Source organism: Gadus chalcogrammus, chromosome 13 (genome assembly GCF_026213295.1).
Source record: "Gadus chalcogrammus isolate NIFS_2021 chromosome 13, NIFS_Gcha_1.0, whole genome shotgun sequence".
In the NCBI taxonomy this organism is placed as follows: Eukaryota; Metazoa; Chordata; class Actinopteri; order Gadiformes; family Gadidae; genus Gadus; species Gadus chalcogrammus.
The window spans coordinates 7,129,260-7,151,364 of NC_079424.1; the positions used below are offsets into that span (position 1 = coordinate 7,129,260).

At 43.7% G+C, this 22,105-nt stretch overlaps 1 protein-coding gene across 1 annotated transcript in view; it reads right to left on the reverse strand.

Annotated features, from left to right (window-relative positions):
• The window catches only part of LOC130401482 (receptor-type tyrosine-protein phosphatase gamma-like), a 94,649-nt gene that overhangs the window by 62,608 nt on the left and 9,936 nt on the right, over positions 1-22,105 (reverse strand). The window contains exon 2 of the mRNA XM_056605285.1: positions 14,749-14,853. Coding sequence (XP_056461260.1) covers positions 14,749-14,853 — 105 coding nt within the window. The remainder of the gene's footprint in view (positions 1-14,748; positions 14,854-22,105) is intronic.

Sequence of the window (22,105 nt, forward strand, 5' to 3'; positions counted from 1 at the left end):
CCCTTCTACTGGGTCATTCCACAGGTCATTTGCTCTTCTGCGAAAAATACTTGCATTGTTATTCGGTTGTGCATTTCAAATTATGTGTGGCTCAAGGTTATCGCATCTTCATTCTGCATAAACATGGAATGATTTTGGAGCTACAGTAATTATACATAGAGAAAGATGTTGGAGATAGTTCTGCTACGTAGCTGTATAAAGATGTGGGAGCCACAGTCATTCAACATAGCTACAGAAAGATGTTGTGGCTGCAGTCCTTCTAAGAGGGTGGCTCTACACAGCCATTCAACATAGCTATAGAAAGATGGTGGAGCTCCACAGCCATTCAACACAGCTATAGAAAGATTTGGGGGCTATTTTGTTATACAGGGGAGAGCAGCTGGATATGGTTTCTCAACATAGCATGTGATTTCCAAGTCATTCCATGACAGCAAACATTATCATTCTGTGCACGATTGAGGCAAGCTACCTCTAAATTGTTTTTAAAGCTTTATGTCAACTTCCTTCTCGTTGTAGGTTTAGTTTTTCAGTTTGTTGGATATATTGCAGGCACCGTGTTAGCCACACACCCCACGATGAGGGGAGCATATCCCTTTAATAGATTGCCATAACCGAGACGGCCCACCAGACAAATTAGGCCTAATTTCTCCCTTCAGTAAATATAAAAGATAGCTATGCGCTTGTTAATAAAACACATCATTCTTCACACATCTACCCTTGTATCTTAATTTCCCGCTTCATAGGGCACTACGTTGACGTGTCATACTCTAAAGAATAAAAAAAGAATATATAGATATATATATATATATATATATTTCCCAAAAATAATGCCTTAATGGATTTGAGGGTCCATCTAAAAAGCTCAGTGCTTTTGCTCTTTCCCCCCCCAAAAAAAACTTTTTTGATCAACACTCCCCAGGTCTGCTCCAGTGCCATGGTTGCCGTTGCCCGGTGCTTTTCAGCAGAGACCCATTCAAAAGTGGCAGTGCCATGGAAATAAGTCCAATATTCTTGTCATTGCTCTCGACTCGTCCCCTGTAATGGCATGCTCTCCACCGCACGGAAGCCAGTTGGCTTAGATGTATCTTAGCACACTCCAATGGTTCCCAAAGACAGATGCATTTAATATAGCCAGCTGTGGTAGTAGATAAATCACAGCACACACTCACCTCCCACACAATCTGTAAACATCCCACAAAACAAGGTGGTATTATTCAACACATTGGTGCGTTAAATAATGCATTTGGTTATTTGGGCGTTGCGTTCTGCCCCATACGTCACTTTTATCAATGCTCTGTAGGCCTGTGCAATGTGTCCCATGGGGTATCTTTAGAGAGTGGTCCAGATAATCGGGTTTTGTTAACAAAGGGTTTATTTTGCGTTAGGACTGCTTCTATCCCAAATGCACAGCAGTTGCTCCAGTTTCGGTTCCTTCAGGTGATGTGGCTTAACTTCAAAGTTAATTTAATAAGTACCTTACTTCTTACGGCTAGGGCGTTTCATAAAACCCTCATCCTATCATGGGTTAGTAACACTGTACGGCATGGACACAAACTGTCTGCACATTGAAATGGTAAAGCAATATTTACCCTCAAGCAATTGTGCCTTTTTGTTATTGGATAGAATACGAAACGCAGGATACAAGCAGGAAACTGTGTCTGAATAGTTAGATTACATTTTCCCGGATCAATTTGTAAATCGAGATAAAAAGCGATTCCCGGATCAATGTGTTAAAGCAGACAAAAGTGATCCCGTTTCCAATGGACCACAAAAGGGCTTTAAAATACAGTGAATAGTGGCAGAACATGCTGTTTTCCAGGCATAACACTGCACAGAATAAACCTTCACGTTTTCTACAGGCCCGAGTCATTGTTTATACAGACAAACACAATCGCACCGAGGTAAACCAAATAATCCTTCAGATATCCAGAAGATGTCATGCTTGTTCCCCCATTAGAAGACGAATGCTCCTCAATCTCCACACGACTGAATAATGGAAAAAAAACAGAGCTGCTGATCATTGGCCCAGGGCTACAAAAAGCAGTTTGAAGAAGTCACATGAAGCTTTATCTCTCGAAACCCCTCAGTCAAAAGTCCTAACGTTATTTTCAACCCTCGCGCTCGGTTACGATCAGCATATAAAAAGCACCATAAAAACTGGATTTTTCCATCTTAAAAAGATTGCCAGAGGTCTGCCAACGCAAACCACAACAGATGAAGGGACGCATCTCCATGTGTTCCAGTTAGGCTCGCTTACTGCAATGCAATATCTCCCCTCCTCCAACAACTTCCACAGAACGACGAGTCCTGCTGAGACAACTGGACGATATTACCCCCCCGGTCTATCCGCTCTCCATTTACTTCCAATCAACGGCTAAGTGGTGTTTAAGGTACTCCTGCGCACCTATAAAATCATACAGTCCTAACCAAGCAAACGCAACATTCCTTCTACTCCAAACAAGCAGTTTCCAAAAGACAACTGCGATTATGTCGGCATTTTATCGGCATTGCGCCTTTGTATGTGGAACAGCTCGCCTATAACGAAGCAGGACTCTTGATGAGCTGGATCCAAAACCTACTTCTTCCCGCTCTCGTTATGGCAGCTCTGAGCCTCTCGCCGTCTCGTATCAGTGGGCCGAGTCAGCCTCAATGGGCGTTTGCGTGACCACAGCGGCCGACAGGAAGCAGACCCCCTGAGTGCTCGCGGTGTCCACCTCGCCCTGTCTGATCTCAGTGTCGCGGTTGTCCGCCTGTCTGCGTTCAGCAGCGCAATGCCCTCGAGCGGTGTTGTGGTCCCCCCCCGCGGAGCCGCTGATCTGACCCACGTCCAGCGGGCCTGCCACTGTGGCGTGCTGCTGGCGGTTCGACTGCTCGCACGCCTACGCCCGTCTCCTGCTGAGACCCCGTGTCCGAGGTCTGGCCGGTCGCCCGGTCGTCCCCCGACGATGTCCGCAGGCGCACGCACGGATGCACACGGACACACGGACACACGGACACACACACACACACACACACACACACACACACACACACACACAAACCTTGCTCACTGCTGGTGCCGTCTAGGAGGTGACCGTCTCCACCTGGACCACCTCGTCCCAGGCGGTGATTACTCACACACACACACAGCGTGACACACACACACACACATGTTAATAAGCATGAAAATAATTTGGTGCTGTGGCTCAGGAACAGAACGGCTCCTCGAGCAACAGGTGCAGGGTTGTGTGTTTCGGAAAGGTGTTGGGAATTCGGAGTAGTCGTCTGAGAACTGGTCTGAGACCATCCATCTCGAGGCGGGGTTGAAGGCGCAGAAGGTATGTTTGGCGGGCTCGAATTTGACTGGGAACACCGTGTATACGCCAGCTATGAATAAGCCCCCTATTTCTGGAGGAATTCACGAAGCCCTGCTCTGCTGCTGGGTTCACACTGCGTGTGTCTTTCTGCATGCAGGTGCGGAGGCTAATCTCACGAGGCAGGCCAGTTTGTGCTGCATATGAATGAATCGAACCTCGAACGCTGCGAACGTCGCCCCCCCCCTCCCAACACTTTGTTCACAGCTGTAGTCAACAGGCAGACATGCTCATCATCCCATCGGCAGTGTTCCTCAATGTTCATATTGACAGACGTGTGGGGCTACGCGAAAGGGAGCAAGGGAGGCTGAAGGGCTGGCCGGAATGTAAATCGGAAGGCTACAGTTTGACGGCGAGATCAATGCTGCAACAACCTCATCAGCATCCTTCATCTCCTCAAACACCCCGTCGGTCACTATAACCTTCATCAAAACTCACCCTCCTCATCGCGGCGGCAGGAAATATGAAGATGAACACGGTGAACTTGAAGACACTGGGCATCAAAAGCTTACAAATAAGATTGATGGAATGAAGTTGAACCCGGTCTTGAATGTAATGCATCATAATGTTGCACGTAATAGCATTTCCATGTTCTCCAATGAATATATTTGTAAAGCACGCTGTATATATTTTTTATTTAGGGTTTTCATTGGTTGCATGCTTCACATTGCAAAAGCGTGCGTGTGTCCTTTCATACCACAGAACGATCCGATCCTGCATGCAGACGGTACACTACCCTATATCCACACACCGCAGCCCAAGTGAAAAGGTCAAACAACAAAGATACTCAGAGCGTCAGTGTGTAAACTGACATCCAAAAAAACCTTATTAGCGTAAGGTCTTGCTAATTGCAAACAGAAGAAAGAGGTGAAGAGTCTCTCATGCAGAACAGGGATGGCCTCTGTAGAGGCTCCGAGTGAAACAGTGATTAGTGACGCTACATTACTCCAAGGGCACAGCTTTTCATATCAGTCAACTCCTCAAAATACCGGCTAACGCTGCTAACAGATACGCAGCCTGCCTGTGTAAAAATGCATTGCCTAGATTCCCTACACAACTCCAACGGCGGCTTTTGGACAGACACTCATTGCCTATTGTTCACCCCAGTGCACACATTAGGGTGTTCTAGTTTAGAGTTCATACAGTCAGCGGCAGTAGGAAAGTAAATAAACCCAAAGTGATCCTTGAGAATGCACGTTATAAACAAACGATGCCACAGACACCGAGCTCATTCCATGAGTCAAAAGCAACCCAGGCTGAGAGGAGAGAATGGAGAGCGCTAGGACACCCACACAAACATAGCAAGCAGGCCTTCATTTGTACATAGTCACCGGTAAGCCACGCAGCTTATAAATATACATATTTAAATAAGGAAGTGGGCGTGTGCCTCTGTCCGTCTGTTTATGTGTGACTGTAGTGGAGAATTGGAATCTTTCACATGGTTAAGACATCCTTAAAAACTGTTCAATAATGCATTGCAGTAAAGCAACCTGGAAACAGGATGCTGCGCTTAACAACACCACGCATCCTCCCGTGCCCCAAGGTCAGGGGAGCGGAACGGCGGAGACCTGCCCCAAACAAGGACCTGTCCCTGGGACTAAGGGACCGAACAGTGAGACGCTGGAGCGGTGCGCCACGGGTCATTGGACTGCGATGAGCCGGACCCGGCATACATGCAGACTGGCACAAGTCCATCTCCCGGGGGTGGGGGGGGGGGAAGAGAGAGAGAGAGAAAGAGAGAGAGAGAGAGAGAAAGAGAGAGAGAGAGAGAGAGAGAGAGACAGAGACAGAGACAGAGACAGAGAGAGAGAGACGCTGGGACGGACACACGCGCATAAAAAAAACAACACACACACTTTTCGCATGTCGACCTGTCAGTACTTGCAGAGGCCTGTCACGGGTTGGGGTGCCCTCACAGCGAGGGGTGAACGCTAAATAGAGCATCAAACACAGCAGCGAGACGCGGTGACAGATCCCCCGTCCCCCTAACACACACACACACACACGCACGCACACGCACGCACGCACGCGGGCTGCGGTGTTGTTTTGACAGCTGAGAGAGAGCACTGGGTACATCCCCATCCCTCCATTAGAGCACCTAGTGTTGCCATCTGATTTGTCGGAGGCAGCGACGGTGTGAACACAAACATGTTCAGTAATCACAGAGTGCAGACCCACGGTTTTTGAAAGCCACCGGCGCCTTCACACACACGAGTGTCGCTGTGATTCATTATGCATTGTTTTTACCGGACTTCAGTCCTCTGTGGCTGGTTTAGACGAGATTCAATGAATTCGATCTTTTTGATTAAAGGGTAACAAACCCTGGTTCTGGTGGATGACTTCATCGCGAACACAAAGCCTAATTCTGGGAGTCAAGGAAGACACCACGCCCCACCCGGGTCACTCCATTACTCTTGAAACTAGAGCACATCCACATATATAGTAGCCTAGAAGTACACTTTTATATATACACACCCCATCTTTAGAGAAGACAAGATGGCCGCATCGCACAAAAATAGGGTGGTAAAAAAAAATGGCAACCTTATTTTGAACACTGATTAAAGCCTAATCGCTGAAAGCCAAGGTTTTTATAACATGCGCCGGGCATTGGCATGGTGACGGGAAAAACAAATCACAAAGCCGTCGGTAAATGAGCTCTGGATATTATTTCAGGAGCCTCTTGATAAGCACGGAGGCACTTTGACCCAAAGCAAACGCTTTGTTTATTTACTCAAGCGGTCATTAACTGGCTGCACGGACAAGGAGCGGCCTCTATTCACATCCCTAAAAGCTTTAGTACGCCGCTTAATTATTCACATGGTTTCTGAAGAGTGCAACATTGATCCACTGCCTGAATTTAAACAGCTTGAAAGGGAATGACGGAGAGGGAGTCAAAGACAGAAGTGAGAGACAGAGAGAGAGACAGAGGACTCACTGGGGAGAGACTATCTGATGCACATGTGGATACATGAGTCATATCCAAGAGGGACTAGAAAGCGGCAACATGTGCGGAGAAGGAGGCGGTCAACAAGGGAAAAGCAGGCAGGTTTGAGCCCCGGGAACCCCAAAATTACTAATTAGTCCACAAAACACAGTACAGCAGAACAATCATCTTGGGACTTCGTCATGCAGAAAGAACAGCCATTTTGTTATAGAAATCCAGCCTTAATCCAAACCTGTGTATCCTCCGTGCCCCACCCCCTACTGCATCCACACACACACACACACACACACACATCTCGCACCCCCCCCCCCCCCCCCCCCCCCCCCCGGTCTGAATTCAGACGAGGGCCGCATTAGGGAAGATAGATGAGCGTGTGAAATGAAAGGAATAGAGGGAAAGCGAGAAAGTACAAGTTGAAATGAAAAATATTAATAAAGAAAAATCAGGAAAAAGCCATAGACGCAGTTGAAGAGAGCTATTCCATCCATGTCCCACTTTAAACTCCAGGCCTTTGGAGAAGCCACACAGTGCCCCAATTCTTTGATTGGAGGACTTGTTTTGCCGTGTAAAAAAAAAACTGAAGTACACAAACAAACGGAGGGTCTGCCATCATTATTCCCCTTTTAGGGCCCTGGTCATTTAACCAACCGATATATTTTTTTTTTTCGAATTATATTAACCCTTCATGGTTTCACTCACGTTTCAATTCCTGATTTATGAAGATAATGTTAGCGCTCATTACCCTCTCAATGCCATACTAATTTAAGAAAATGCATGTTTACCGAGAAAGAGGATCCCTAAAAGTTATTCACAAAGAGAGCACTTACATTTCTAATTGCCTGTCAATACATTGAAGGCATAACAACACAAGTGGAAGCCTGCTACTCACCACTGTAGGGAGCACAATCAGCCATGATATCAGACTCCATGACAAATGTCCTTCAAGTGGGAGGGGTAATAATGGGAATGGGCCATTTTGAAATCCTATGAATGCAATTCGAGAGCAACAATTACACCTGGAGCCATTATTCCTTTTGATTAGGCAGAACTCAAAAAGGCTTCCCTTCCTTGTACTGCAATTATGATAAATAGGGGAAATTATGTTTACCCAAAGGCAACCCCCTCCCACACGGTTTGATCACACCGCAAAGTATGAGTCTGGTTCTACAAACCCCCGCCACCCCCCTCTCCCAATCCTAAAAGGAACAATAACACAGTTCGATCCAGGACCATTACACACACCACTGCAGCAAGCTTATCAGGGGAAACAATCGTGTAAACTTTGTATCCCCCACAACCATCACTACCCATTATAACTTGGCGTCCCGATGCGGAAATCAATAGTTGGCAGTGTAATTCTCTTAGGCTGGGATGAAGGCGTAGGATAAACTATCTAATAAGCTGTGGAGTCAGGTTGTGGAAAAATACAACACTAAAACTCTACCAAGAAAAGAGATCAGAAAACAAAGTAACTAACGAAACTTAATGAAAATAATAGGAAAGCCTGCAGAACACCTGCTTTTCCAGCTTCTCAAACAGTTTGGATTGCCAACCCAGGGTTTTTAATCAAACAATGCCAATGCATGGCTTCAACATTAGCCAACTTCAGTCTTTTCTACTATGTTTTGTGGACTTCAAGCACAACCACGTCTTGGTGGAAAACCTTTCAGTTTCCCTCCTCCCTTTACCTGGTCTCCCTTATCCATGAAGGAATACCCAGTTCCCCTCATCCTCTGCCCTCGCCTTCCTTAGCCATTCCTTTCATTACACTTTCTACACAAAAAGGTTATCTCGACCTATCCAGAAGAATTATATTGTATAAAGGAATATCAGAACCTACTGGTGGCACGGAACATGATATATTTATGTGACTCACTGTTATTCCATGCTAAACTCATTCGTGGATCACATACGAGAGGTTATTATTAGGCCTAAAAAAAAAAACAAGTTTGGCTCCTGTTGGTTGTCAGTTGAAGTCATGGGTAGGTAGGGAATTTATTTTATTTTTTTATTATCTTTTTTCCACCGGCAGCGAATGATAGGTAGGACTTTTTTCTTTCTTTTTTTTTTTTTTTACAGCAGATTATAAAATAATTTGGGTCGCACATTAATTGACGGGTTCGGTCGGAAACCGGAACGGAACAAAAAAATGTTTTAAGGCCCTAGCATCTTTCTAAGGGTATAGTCAAATTCTCCCATAGTCACTGACCAAAACAGGAACGCTGAATACTGCAGACAATTGTTTGCTTTTCTTGGTTTGGATTCTTTATTCCTCTCACAACACAGCCGATAAAGACCCCTTTTGTACCTTTGCCGCAACATAGGAGGCAAGCGTTATGGCTTTCTTAACCGCCTGATGGCTTTCAGGCCATTAAGCCGTTTGTTCTCGGTGCAATTCGACAATGGACGGCCGTTCTAAAAGACGCATTAACCTCGCCAAAAAGTGTGCGATAATCAAGTCACAGGCGCCTCACCTTTTGATTAATGCCCACTATTGTGCGAATGCTTAAGTCTTTGATAGCCGTGGCGGCGTAACCAATATTATGTTATCTACCCCCTGCAGCGCGGCCGACACCTCTGGGAGGATGTGTACTCATTACAAAGTAACTCATCATCATTATGAGTTTAAAAATATGCTGAGCTGCTAGCTAGCTTATTCAAGCTCATCAGCATAACCACATTACAGGGGGAACCTGTGGGCTGGCAATCCAACACTTCCTCAATATTACCCTCCCAGCGGGCCTGGCGTGTCCACATCCATTACAGTGAATCTAGCTCCCAACCAGGCCCCGTATCTGCCACCAAGACACGCAATCAGCACCCCTTGACACATTACTGGCAAATAAAATTAATTAGAGCTACACTACAAACCTGTCCATCTAATGAATTAATCAGGACTAACTGGAAGAAGGAAAAATCTGACTTTTGGAAAAGAAAGATGCTGGATAACCATCGACCAATTTTCTGGGTGGTTGATCCGATTTTCTGTAACTTTGCACTGCTGACGTCAGAAGCCTTGCTAGGATATACCAGGGTGACGCCACAGTAAAACCAAAAACCGGAACAGAAACTCGCTAATGATATATTATATTAGTTCAGGGCTCCCAAATCCCTAATTTATTTACATCCTAAATGGGTTTACCTCATCGGAGAGGAGACAGATTGCCAGAGGCAGTGGGAAGCGAGATGATTTGGGCCCAATTTTGTCTCAAATTGGCTGCTGCCAGTGCGATACATCATAGAGAATTAAGAGGCCTCTTCCCCCACCACAGAACTGAGTCCGTCATATTGGCACATCTGTCAGGGGCCTGCCCCTGACACAGACAAATGGGCCGATCCTGGCACAAGAAGGCTGATCTGAACTGCCAGCAATAACCAAGATTAATAATGAGTCAGCTCGAGCCTCAGTGAAATTCATTTTTAATAATTAGTTTCTGCACCTCTCAATTTTACCGACCATTAGCACAGGTACAACTGCAGGTTGATAAACCACCATCAGCAAGCCTGAACGGATATTGATGATGGTATGGTAAGCGCTCATCATCGGAGGGGAGGGACGTGACTACAGATGCAGGAAAAATACTGGCATTATTTTTTCCTCTGGTCCGATGTGGGGAAAATAATCGCCATAGGCATTTAGTCATTGCTGCAGGCAAATGTTTAGATATGTATATATGATAGTGCTTGTTATTGCGTGTGTTAGTTTATGTGTGTGTGTGTGTGTGTGTGTGTGTGTGTGTGTGTGTGTGTGTGTGTGTGTGTGTGTGTGTGTGTGTGTGTGTGTGTGTGTGTGTGTGTTCCTTTGTTCAAGGGTGATATTTTTTCTTTCACTCCATTAAATCTTATATTTCGTGACAGCCTACACATCATTACATGGACTTCATTTGCTGGGGTTTATTCCAATCTGGGAAACAAGTAATGCCTGATGGCCTTTTATTGTTGAACCAGGCCTTCATGCAAATGATCTGCTGCGAAAAAGTGCCACGACCGTTTCAGAACAAAAATACCAAAACAACAAAAGGTGTAGTGGCCGCTTCGAAGCGTGTAAGTTATATACAGGTCTTGTCATTTATATTAGAAAAAAGAAACGAAACAAATATTGACGGTTATTACTGTACTGTAATGAGAAACATCATTTGGGAATTTTCCCCTAGCCCACACGTACAGCACTCCCAAATGTTGTTACAAGAAAGCAATCAAAAGCAGGAAAAAACGTGCTCATAATACTGGCCTAAAAGCCAACAATAAGAAGAGGAATAGAGGCACGAAGATAGGAATAGCAGGGAAGCCGGCAGAGGTATAGCGAGAACCTGCAGAGATAAGGTAAGGTGATAAATGATCCGTAGCCCCGTTAATGTGGGAGTGGTGAGTAACACATCACCTCTCATATGAAAAACGCCCACACACACACACACACACACACACACACACACACACACACACACACACACACACACACACACACACACACACACACACACACACACACACACACACACACACACACACACACACCCTTAAATAACATCAAATCAAATTACTGCGGATTTCAGGGCAACTTTCTTTGCAGTTCATAACCTGAGCACACAGAAAGCTAAGCCTCCCTACACCGCCCTTACGTTTGGCACTCAGCCTTCTCTCCCTTGTGTTTCACATAGAGGACTGGGTACCAGTTTTAGTGGGACAATTAGAATTATTTCCTCCTAGATAATGAAAGTGATTTTTACAAAAGAATGCCCAAAAATGTAAATAAAAATTAGCTCCTTTATCACAATTACCAAAAAGGTTTTAATATGGATTGGCAGAGCCAACGTTAAGAGGACATAAAATAAAATACAATGGCTTCCTCTGTGCTTCTTGTTAACCTTTAATAGCCAGGGGTGACCATGCTGCTCTCCTCCTTGCCATGCAGTCTTAAACTGAAGCCAACCAACTAGCACGAGGCACATCCAGCCAGGCGCATTTCAATTCCGAATATTTATAAGGAACAAAAACCAAACACAAAGCCGTTAAAAAGAGTGTTTGGATGCTAGGGCGCGCTTGCCTGTGTCCGATTCACACTGGAGGATGCTAATTACAGCCCTGAAGCAGTGGACATTTCTGCGTTTCCTCCACATTTCTATTTTCAGTTGCCGAGAGGCAGCTTGCTCTCCCGTCGGGGGCTGGTGATGCGTTGTGTTGTTGACCCAGCAATGCAAGACGCAAGATCGTTAAATAGGCCACGCCCATCTACGGATCAAAACAACGGTACCGTCTGACAGTGGTGGAGTTGAGTTGGAAGGTGTATGGATCTGATATACTGTACATTTTATTATTGGACTTTTCTAGTGAGGGTAACCGACACAAGCGTCCAGCTGCTAGTTTACTATGGATCGATGACCTCTTCAGTATTCTATGAATGGGTCTTTTTCACAGTAGGTAACACACAGATTGAGATCATAAGCATTATTAGCCTTGTTGCTTTAATCCGGCTCAATTATACATTGTATATATATAATTTTTAGATTATATATAATATCCTCTGCATCGTACTATACTGTGTTTTATTGTCAATGCGATGGCATTTTGACAAAAGGTTCAAACAAAAGCAATTTAAAAATAACTTCTAACTGACTTAGAGGAAAGGTTAGGGTGATATTGGTACTTGAATGCAGCGAACCTCCTATATGTGGAGTCAAAACACTTCCAGGAAGTTCCAGAGTAAATACTGGAACTTTATAACTCCACCCTTCTGACTGGGCCCACGGTCACAGAGCCATAACCTCCATGATTCACTTTTCTTAACCATTACATTGACTTCCCCATTATTTTGTTGTTGCCGTTTACAAAAATATAAAAACCCTGCCTTAAAACCAAAGTAAAACAAAAAGAGGATGTGAGCATTTAACCAAAAAAATTCTTTGTCAGATCTATTAGTAAGACTCTGCGGCAACACAAAGTTGACACAATGATGGATGTCATTAAAGAGACACTCGTTTAAAAAACTTGGGAATGTGTAGAGTTGAAAATACTGGTTGTTAATAAAACGACAGAAATGCTAATGCAAGGTAAACCACTATGATTTCTTTTTTTTTCTCCACTTTTACACCCGAGCCGAGATTCCACTCGCTCGCTCTGTCTGCGGAAAAGCTCACGCAGACGTTAAACAGAGTCAGATAGAAATCAATTACAAAGAAACATGATAATGAAGTCAGGAAGGAAATAGACAGGAACAAACATAACCATCAAACAATATTCTCACTTTGGATGTGTGGTTGTACAATATGTGAAATTAATATTCCCTCTTTCTGTTAATTATGGCTCAATGCCAACACATTCTTACGTGGTCGGATATATTCAGCAAACTTTCAAAAAAAGATGTGTCATTGCTGTTCTGTTAACCATCTGGGTTTTGACTCCTTCGTTCTGTAATCCCTTTGAGTCTCTTGGCAAACCATTTCACTGAGCTATTGTGTTAAAACATGTGGGCCTGTGCTTGACATGTTGGCATATAATGTGTTAACCAGTGTAGAGCAGGGAATTTCCTTTATAGTTTCAAATTGGATGGACAATGTCGGAAAGAAACTGCTTGAAAAGTTATTTGGCATTCAAACACTGATCATAATAGGGCCTGTATGAATACAAATTATGTTTGCCAAGAAAAGTTGGCCTTTGAGGACAATGTAATTAATTGTTTGTGTTATTGTGATTAGCCAAAATCGAGTAAGATGTCCTTGGTGATCACAAGGCTAATAGAATAACTCCACATAATGTAGACTTCACTTTTCCATAAGAAATTATTTAAATTGAATTAAAGCTAGGGTAGGCAATTTGAAGGAACCAGCGAGCTTTAAATCTATTTTTTAAATATCCAACCGAGAAGTCCCATCCCCTCCTTCAGGCCAAAGTAAAGCTACTCCTTCAAAACGTATGAGTAGCTCGCTAGCCTTAGCATAAGGTCTGCCTAGCCTTGTGGAACATTGACATCTATACAAAGAGGCTGCATTGACCGCTTCGACCCGCATTGACCACGGTACGTCCACGTTGCCGCCATATTTGAAAGGCCAAGACTGGCCTGTAAACAAAAACAAGGGGACTGGTGCTTTTTCTGGCTAAAAAGCACTTTAATGTTGACCATTCTCAAGAAGCCATTTTATATTCGTTAAAAGAAACCTTTTTGATATATCAAAAAAAAAAAAATATATATATATTTCAAAATGCTTTAATCTTTTTAACTCATTCTAATCGGTTAAGGAATGTCAACGTTTTAGTGCTTTTTATCCAGAAGAACCCCAGATCCCCCGTTTACTTGTAGTGGCTTAAAGGCCAGTCTGTGCCACTCCAATATGGCGGAGAGATCAGATGGTCACTGCGGCGTCAATGTTTACATGTCTATTTTGTGGAAGACTCTGGTTGTGCGCAATCAGGTCCACAAGGAAGGTACTGGTGGAAGCACAGTAAGGCTATCCAATCATAACAATTGGGCCAAATTAATTGATTGCAAGTTTTTACAGGCCAGTGAGCAGCAGACACCAGATTTTTTTTTCTCCCATTTTCTGTCAGAGCATTGGATACATTGATTGCTCTCAGGATGTAAAGAGAATTTCAGCAAATACGACCAAAAATGATTAAAAAATAAATTGCCTACCCTTGTGTTATATTAAACGCTGAGTTTTGATGCAACTGATAAGTGCATTTAAAGTGAAATTGAGCAAAACGCCCAACACACATAAAACAAAATATGTTATCTTTAGCATATACTGTACTCATTTATGAAATACCATTATAACATTGTTTGAGCCACCCATGGAGATACTTACAAAAAGAAAAGGGTCTACCCGCCTACACAGTGACAGCCTTGCCGTTTATATAAGGTGATGTGTTCGTGATTTAAGCAAACAATGACGGGAAACTAAACGGAAACCGAAAAGAGGGAGAAGCAGACAAGGTCACGCATGTCCTCAGTGATAATCTTTTGTTTTATGAAATATGTTACCTAAATGCAGAGTTTAATCAATTATTTAGATGAAATGAGCAACCTTCAAGATGGTGTCACTTTTATTTGAGAGTCAGCCAGCTAAACTGGCCATGGACAGGCCATTCCATTAGGCTAAGTTGATAAAAAAAAAATAAGTTGCCCCACTTAAATGCATTTCTTTTTCTACACATTTTTGCAAAGTATACAGAAAACAACAACTTCAAAACACATGAAATGACCTGAATACTTCCCACACACACGCGTGCGCACGCATGCACGCGTTTAAAGGCACCACAAAAGCCATTTTCTCCAACCTTGTGGCAATAAAGAGCTTTTATAAGGCAACAGCAAACAAGTAATAGAAGAATATGAAAGGAAAGAAAAATGCGAAACCGCTAGGTCAGCGAGCGATGAGGAAGAACAGACGTGAGGCTGACACAACGGCGCTGATCATGTCCGAGAGGAATCCCACCGGGGAGTAAATAAGGACTCACTGGAATAGGCCCAATAGGCATCTCCGGCCGCTCTCCTCTCCCTCCTGACGTCCCCGTGCTCGTAACCTCCTAGTCCACCATGGTAAGGCTGGCCGTCCAGTGCCACTGTGGGAGGTAAACACAGAAGGATGAGGAGACACGTTGAAAACACGTTACAGCACATATTCCTATAGCTGCTAGTACACAAGATGGGCTATGGTTACACTCTCCCATTTCAAACGTGAGCGTTATGAACCGATTTCCCAGATCGCAACACTGACCCCTCGACCCCAGACTTGGTGCCGGGCCTTGGGTTTCGAACTTGCGTGTTCCCGCCGCTGAATATTAAATCACTTGGATGTGGAGCTGGAAGCCCGCCGTCCATGCCATCCGGCGTGCAATGTGGAGGAGGATTGCAGCAGAGCCCTCTACACAGCGCATTAGGTTCATGAGCTCAATTATGGTTTATTTTGATCCCCATTTTGTTTCCCTGGTAGTGGACCACACGCTCCATGCGCACGCACTGCACTCTGGGGCTTCGTCGTGGGATCAGTGAATGGGCTGTTGTTTTTTTAAATGCATTAAGGCTCAGGTGTGCCTTGTGCAGGCGCCATCAGAGGATATAATTCCTCCGGTATGAAGTGCAAACTACTCACAGAGACGGTACGTGATGGTATGGTACACACATTAATAAAGTGCTGTTGTGGGCTGAAAGAAAAATGGAACGAGTATAAACATCAATTATTGCAGTACCATCCCTTTCCCTGGCCCGAGGTAACGCATGTGCACGGCGTCGAAAGAGTCTGAAGCGTGTGTAATTATATTTGAGTAATGAGCTACAGCCATCACTACTAGAGGGGGGAATTACTCAAGGATGAACTCCGCAAAAGGAGGCTTTGCTGACCTTCAGCCCGCGAATCCCCGATACTTCCAGAGCCTCGGCGTAACCACAGCAGCTACAGTACGAGGGGTCGGGTGTTATGATGTGGTGGTGGTGGTATACCAACCCCCCCGGCTTACCCCCGGTGTTTTCCACCCAAGCTGACATTGTTTGACATAATGACCTAATGGGAACTAATGATCATTGCTATCAGTGGTCTGGACGGAACAGAATGAAGCCCCGTTACAGCCCCTGTGATACTTCCATCTCGCTCATAGTTGCCATCAATCAACGCCCTTTACGGCAGCAGCTGCTGCTGCCGCTGCGAATGCCCGTTTCTTTCCGAGGTTGTGCACGGAAATGACGACGTGACTTGTATCTTGTATTTACCCATCGGTATGGGACACGTTGATAACCCTTCTGTTTAAAATCGTATGCATTAAAAGCCTTTTTCTTGTTTTCATGTATTTATACACTATTTGATTATTTTATAGATTTTTTTTTATTTTTTATTATTATTTTATGTTAAATTATCTATAGAAGTGTATATCTGATACTAATATTTTCAGAGACTAAAACACAATATGGATTAGAATATGAATATAGATTACCGGTACCCATCCATATATAACTATGGGAAGCAAAGCTGTGTTGAAGATGTACACATAAGCTACAGTCAGTCTATTTCCTGAGAGAAGCGACCAATCAAACTGTCTCCCCAGGCGTCTAGCTGAAAAGTGGATAACCTTTAAGCCAGAATTCTATTAAGGATCTCAGCAATTTATTAAATATCAGTAAGAAGTCATTGACAATCACCACACAAAAATGCATCTGACATCATGCATCCATTGATTAGACTTCATAATAAGATTACAACAATCTATTTTTGGAGCATCACGTCAACAAATTCAACGATTTTTGGAGCATTAGAGTCGACAAAACGACTTCCAATAATATCGGCTTTGTGCAAGAAAAAGATAGCAACCTCCTAAAAATTCAATGCCTTTGCTTTCACCTTTCCTTCTCAAGCATATGCCAAGAAACGGCTCCATGAAACGGGTCGACCCATTGTCGACTGGGTGTTTGGACCGAACACAATGCACCGTTGTATAGCTCCTCTCCAAATGCTCACAACACACTTGGGATTCAAAGCCTTGCAATAGCCCATCGACTACAGCTGATTTACTGTTTCATGAAGGAGGCAACGACTTTGGCAAATTAGCATCATGTCACCACATTTACACATTTGTCTTCCTGCTTTGGCGATTAACCGACTTGTTCCTGAACATATCCGTTTGTGTGTGACGTCCTAAATCAATCCGTCAATAAATGAAGCCAGGAAGGGTCTGCAAACATCCCCTGTTGAAATGCCTGCGGGTTGTTTTTGTCCTGAGATTGTGTTGTCTTTTTTATTGCATGCTCTACCCTGAAACAAGAGGGGTGGTGATGCATGTCCGTTGACGGGGAAAGCGTCAACGAAGATGTATTTTCTATTTTTCAAACATTTAGGAAGAAAGGTGCATGTCGAGCAAAAATGTAAGATTGCGGAAAAATGATTCCCCTATCTTTGCAAAAGAGAACTCTGGTCTAAATATTAAATGTTGCTGTGTTCAATGTTTTGTTCGGATATTTAGAAAAAAAAAATCGATAGAAAAAACGTTAAAAAGGAAGTAACATTAACATTGAACTGCACACTCTGTACACTTGACAAAATGGATTGCCTCGTTTCCATCAAAATGCTCTATCCAATCCAAGTCTCACTGCCTCACCTTCAAGTCTGCCATTGACGTAAAGGCCAGTTTGCAAATCTATCCCATTTTGTGATAGATATGCCAGATATGTCAAAGGCCATGAGTATGTGAAATCGTATCTAATGCGACCCATTTAGGCCCGAGCAGTGTTTCCTCGCGTCTATTGAAGGGCTCAAATAGAGTGATCCACACATTAACCATGATGCCAGAATCCACGCCCGGGCTCCATGGGCCCTGTTCTCCTGAGGGCCGGCGGGGCAGGTTCATTCATGGAGTCCAATGGGAATAAGCTACAGCCCTCGGTTTGCTTTTCATGAAGCGATTGCAAATGAACACGCACAGGCGAGCACACAGACTCCTACTATGTTTTAAATCGGGCAAATGCAAATAGGCACACAAACACACACACACACACACAGACAGACACACACGTTACCAATAGTTGCATCATTATGGGCTGATTAATTAGCCATGGCGGGGAGTCTTGGGGAGCCTATAAGAAGCGGGGCACAATGCATCGGGCCTCGTTTACCAGCAGCTTCCTCCCCCACATAAAAAGAGACGTCAGAAGAAGGCACGGGACGCGTGCCACTTAGGTTCCTCGATTTATCAAGCAAATGATACATGACGAAAAACATTATCACGGTTATTTGTGCATCCCATCAAAGCAAAGCTACCCCCTTGGCCCTCTATCAGTGCGTTTCAATATCAAAGTTATTTTTTGCTCTCGCTGTGCCTCTACGGTCCTTCTGGCCAGGTTAAATAGTGTGAATGCTTCCGAATGACACCGCAACCCGGTGTTGTGCTCTCTCTACAAATGGCGGCCAAAGACAGGTCACATCAAAGGGATCCCTTGACGTGGAGTCAGTGAGGCACACTGGTCATGTTGGGTACGACACAAGCTCCCCTCCCTCCCCCTCACATCCGTCAGTGGATCGATGGCACCAGAAAAACAAAGAACTACTTCTTCGACCCCAGTTTCCTTTCCCCACTATATTAATTAACCCTCTCAAAAAAGGAAATGCAAACAGGCTAGCGGGGAAACATTTTTCTGCTGGTGCTGGAGGCTATTTGTGTGTGACAGGGTGTGTATGTGCGTCTGTGTGTGCATGCGCATATGCGTGTGCGCAGGCAGGTTGCGGAACAGCAGGGCTGCTACACCTTTGATCAGAGAGCAGAGGAGACAGCACCATGTCAACAGTTTACACTCATCCGTGTCAGCCATCCCCTGTGGGCATGGGATTAAAGCCACAGCCTCTCTGGTGGGGTAGCGCAGACAGCAGGGAGAGAGAGAGAGAGAGAGAGAGAGAAAGAGAGAAAGAGAGAGAGAGAGAGAGAGAGAGAGAGAGAGAGAGAGAGAGAGAGAGAGAGAGAGAGAGAGAGAGAGAAAGAGAGAGAGAGAGAGAGAGCGAGAGACTCAAGTTGATGGAGGAGAGTCTCACCCGACAACAAGAGAAGAATAAATAAAAAATTTAAGAATTATTCCATCAAATTTGAATAGATATATAAAATGCATGGGAATACCAAGTTGGTTGGTTAATCAGTCACAGTTCAAATGTGCGCGAAAATGCATGAATGCAGGCAGGTTCAAAATATGGAGGCTGCGCGAGTCATCGGTGTGAAAAGTTAGCAGCATAGTACAGTACAATAAGGCGGTAAATATATTCACTGGCATCATAAACACCTTGTGCGCCGCAATTAGAGATACTAAATAATTTTTCCGGTTGCGGTGCCCTTCGGGAAAGGGGCTGAATCATCAACAGCTCCATTAGAGCCTACTATTTAGAGTTCCATAACATCGTTCTCCTAAACAACAAGCAATGTCACCCCGGAGAGCAATCCATGACAACCGCATGAGCTTTAAGGTTACCTGAGCCGATTGGCGGGGATGCCTGAGTTAAATAACACCTCTGGCTAAAGTTGTAGTGGCAGCATACGGGGAGATAATGGAAAGAGATTGGGGTGGTCCTTCTATGTCACTACTGTGATTTAAATGGATGGGAAACAATTCCTGGATGGTGCTAGCCATATGGTGTCCATTACAACCTTCCTGGATTTTCTATTACTTACATGATCTCGTTTAACTGTAAGATATATTTCCCAGACATGTCATTTCCCCGGATGGCAAAATTAGGCTCCTTAAAAAAATGGCCTTCGTTAAAGGCTTAAAATAATTTGACAAAGAGATGAGCAAAACAATTATTGGTAATCACCAGGCCAATCAATCTTCCCTTGCAAGGTAGCGAGCTAGCATATTTTTTTATTTATTTCCCTCATTGCGAGCCTCTATGCCATGGAGACTGCCCTTCTCTAAGACTTCATCTTAAACTGTCTTGAAGGAATACAAAAAAATAAACACCAGTAAAAACCTGAACTGAACCCTTCAAAATTTATCGCGTTTCCATTAAATTCCGAAGCAATTGGAATACTGTGAATGACTACACAATCCCATTGATCTGTACAACACTAAAGAACTCGTTCCATTGTGGAAGCTGAAAGTCAGAGGACAGCCAACAATGGATACAGCGAAAGGAGGGACAGCAACAGCAGCCTCTGATTGGAATGAACTTTTAGCTACATATGAACAAAATAATGAACAAGAATATGATTGGACAATATTTACACACCAAGTTACCAATATGGTCAGCTGTACCTGACCATATTCTACACTGCCAGACAAACAAGATGAATGCTATAAACAAATTGAATTTGAATGCATTCCGAAGTGGGCCACAACTTAAGTTCAACTGAAGAAATTAACCCTTTGGCATGTGGAGGTGTGTGCGTGCGTGCGCGTGTGTGCGTGCGTGCGCGTGTGTGTGTCTTCCCAGGAAAGAGGTGGTTGGGGTGAAATGTGCAGGGCTCTGCGAGTCAGACATCAAGCTAGGGAACAGAAAAACTGCCAAGATCAGCCAAAGATGAGGTAGGAAGTAGTGAAGCCTGAGGGATAAAACATGAACCTGCGAATAAAGAAATAAATAAATCACTCAAATCCCCAACGGAGATGTTTAGGCATACACAGCTAAAAGCAAATAAGCAGTTTCAGCAGCGAGGACTTTAGCGGCTTTGGGGCGGAGAGATTCAGCCACATTACAGTAAAATTAGGTTCTGTCAAGTGCTGAAACAATTTACGCTCTCATAAATCATTAACAGAAATCCTTCATGCAAATGTTTCTCGATAAGAGCTGCGCCTAAGCCTTAACTCCTCCAAGACAATACCAAACATGGGATGTAACATGACAGCTTTTTTTCCCCATAGTCTCTCACGTTTTCAATTTAGGAATAGTGTGAGCCTAGCCCATTTGTGGTGTTGTATAGTTAGATTTACCATTCTACATGCAGCCCGTCTGCAAATTAACTTTGTAAATGCAGAGACATCACGCAGATTTTAGACGAGCTGCCTGCAATTATCTCTACCTCACGTTTTGGGGGACTATTTTGGTCCCTTGTGTACACAAGAGACCAAAATAGCCTTAAGAGCAAATCAGTATATATGTTGATGAAAAAAGTGGTTGGAGTATCTACCTAATATGTGGCGTTTTTAATTCGCCAGGTGCATTCATTTTATTATCGCAGGATGTCCGTTCCCTGCTCAACCAATCAGGTATTAGATGACGCGTTGCTCCAGAGACAGACATGTTGCTAGTCTCTGGTAGGACGGCGCTTCCGCAACATTGTACGGGCCTCTGCGTAGCGACGCTGATCTGTGTGGCCTGATGTCGTCAACATAGGACAATGTCTTTATGTGTACACATTTGATGCGGAAACAATATGTTGTTACCAAATGTTTTCCTCTCTTAAGTATTTAGGGTTTATCAAAACATTTGAAATAACTGCAATTTTAAAATGTAAATGCAAGCATTTAAAAGATTCATTAAAATGAATGTGTGTGCTGCTGAGTTCATCACTCCTACCAGACAAACCAGTAGACGTTCAGAAAACTAACTTTTGCAATGTGGTTAGGATTAGAATTGCAACTAGTGATCTTTTAATAAATTGATGCTACCGTTTATTAATTAGTTAGCACACATGAAGAATAAGATGCTGTTTATTTACAACCCAAACATATCGCTAAACAAACGATATGTTATATTAGTATTTTCATTCAGTTAGAAAAAGTCTAGATTATACAATGTAGTCTTTTGTGCAGTGATGCTTATGGGTTGCCTTAAATATTGATTGAATCAATAAAATATGAAAAAAGTCTATGGCAAATAATGGTGATATAACAATCTCACCAAACCAAAGGATGTTTGTGTGTTCTTCCTTGTCTGGAGATTGTGTTGTTTTGAGAGAGAGTCAGAGACAGAGACAGAGACAGAGACAGAGACAGAGAACTCAAATGGGAAAATTGTACTGTTATCGATTCCCAAATACATTCGGTTGCCTCTGGGTAAAAAAATAAATAAATTACATTATACCTCTTCATAACATTATGGTATTTCTTATGAACTGGGCGGATTAGCATGGTGTATTTTAAACTCTGTTCAAGGCATGGAACGGAGACTACTCCATTCCTCAATAAAGCTCATCCACGCAAAAAATATATGGATATTCTATGATAATACATTTTGCCTATTCCAACTGTCAATTCCACAACTGCTACAGAATGTGAGCGCATTAACATATGTCCAATCCAGTTGGATCGCTGAAGAAAAAAAGAGGAGTGCGGTGTATCTGCCTACCAATGATGAAAAGCAATCCTGCAGCTCATTGGCCAAATGACTCCAAGCCAACCATAAATACT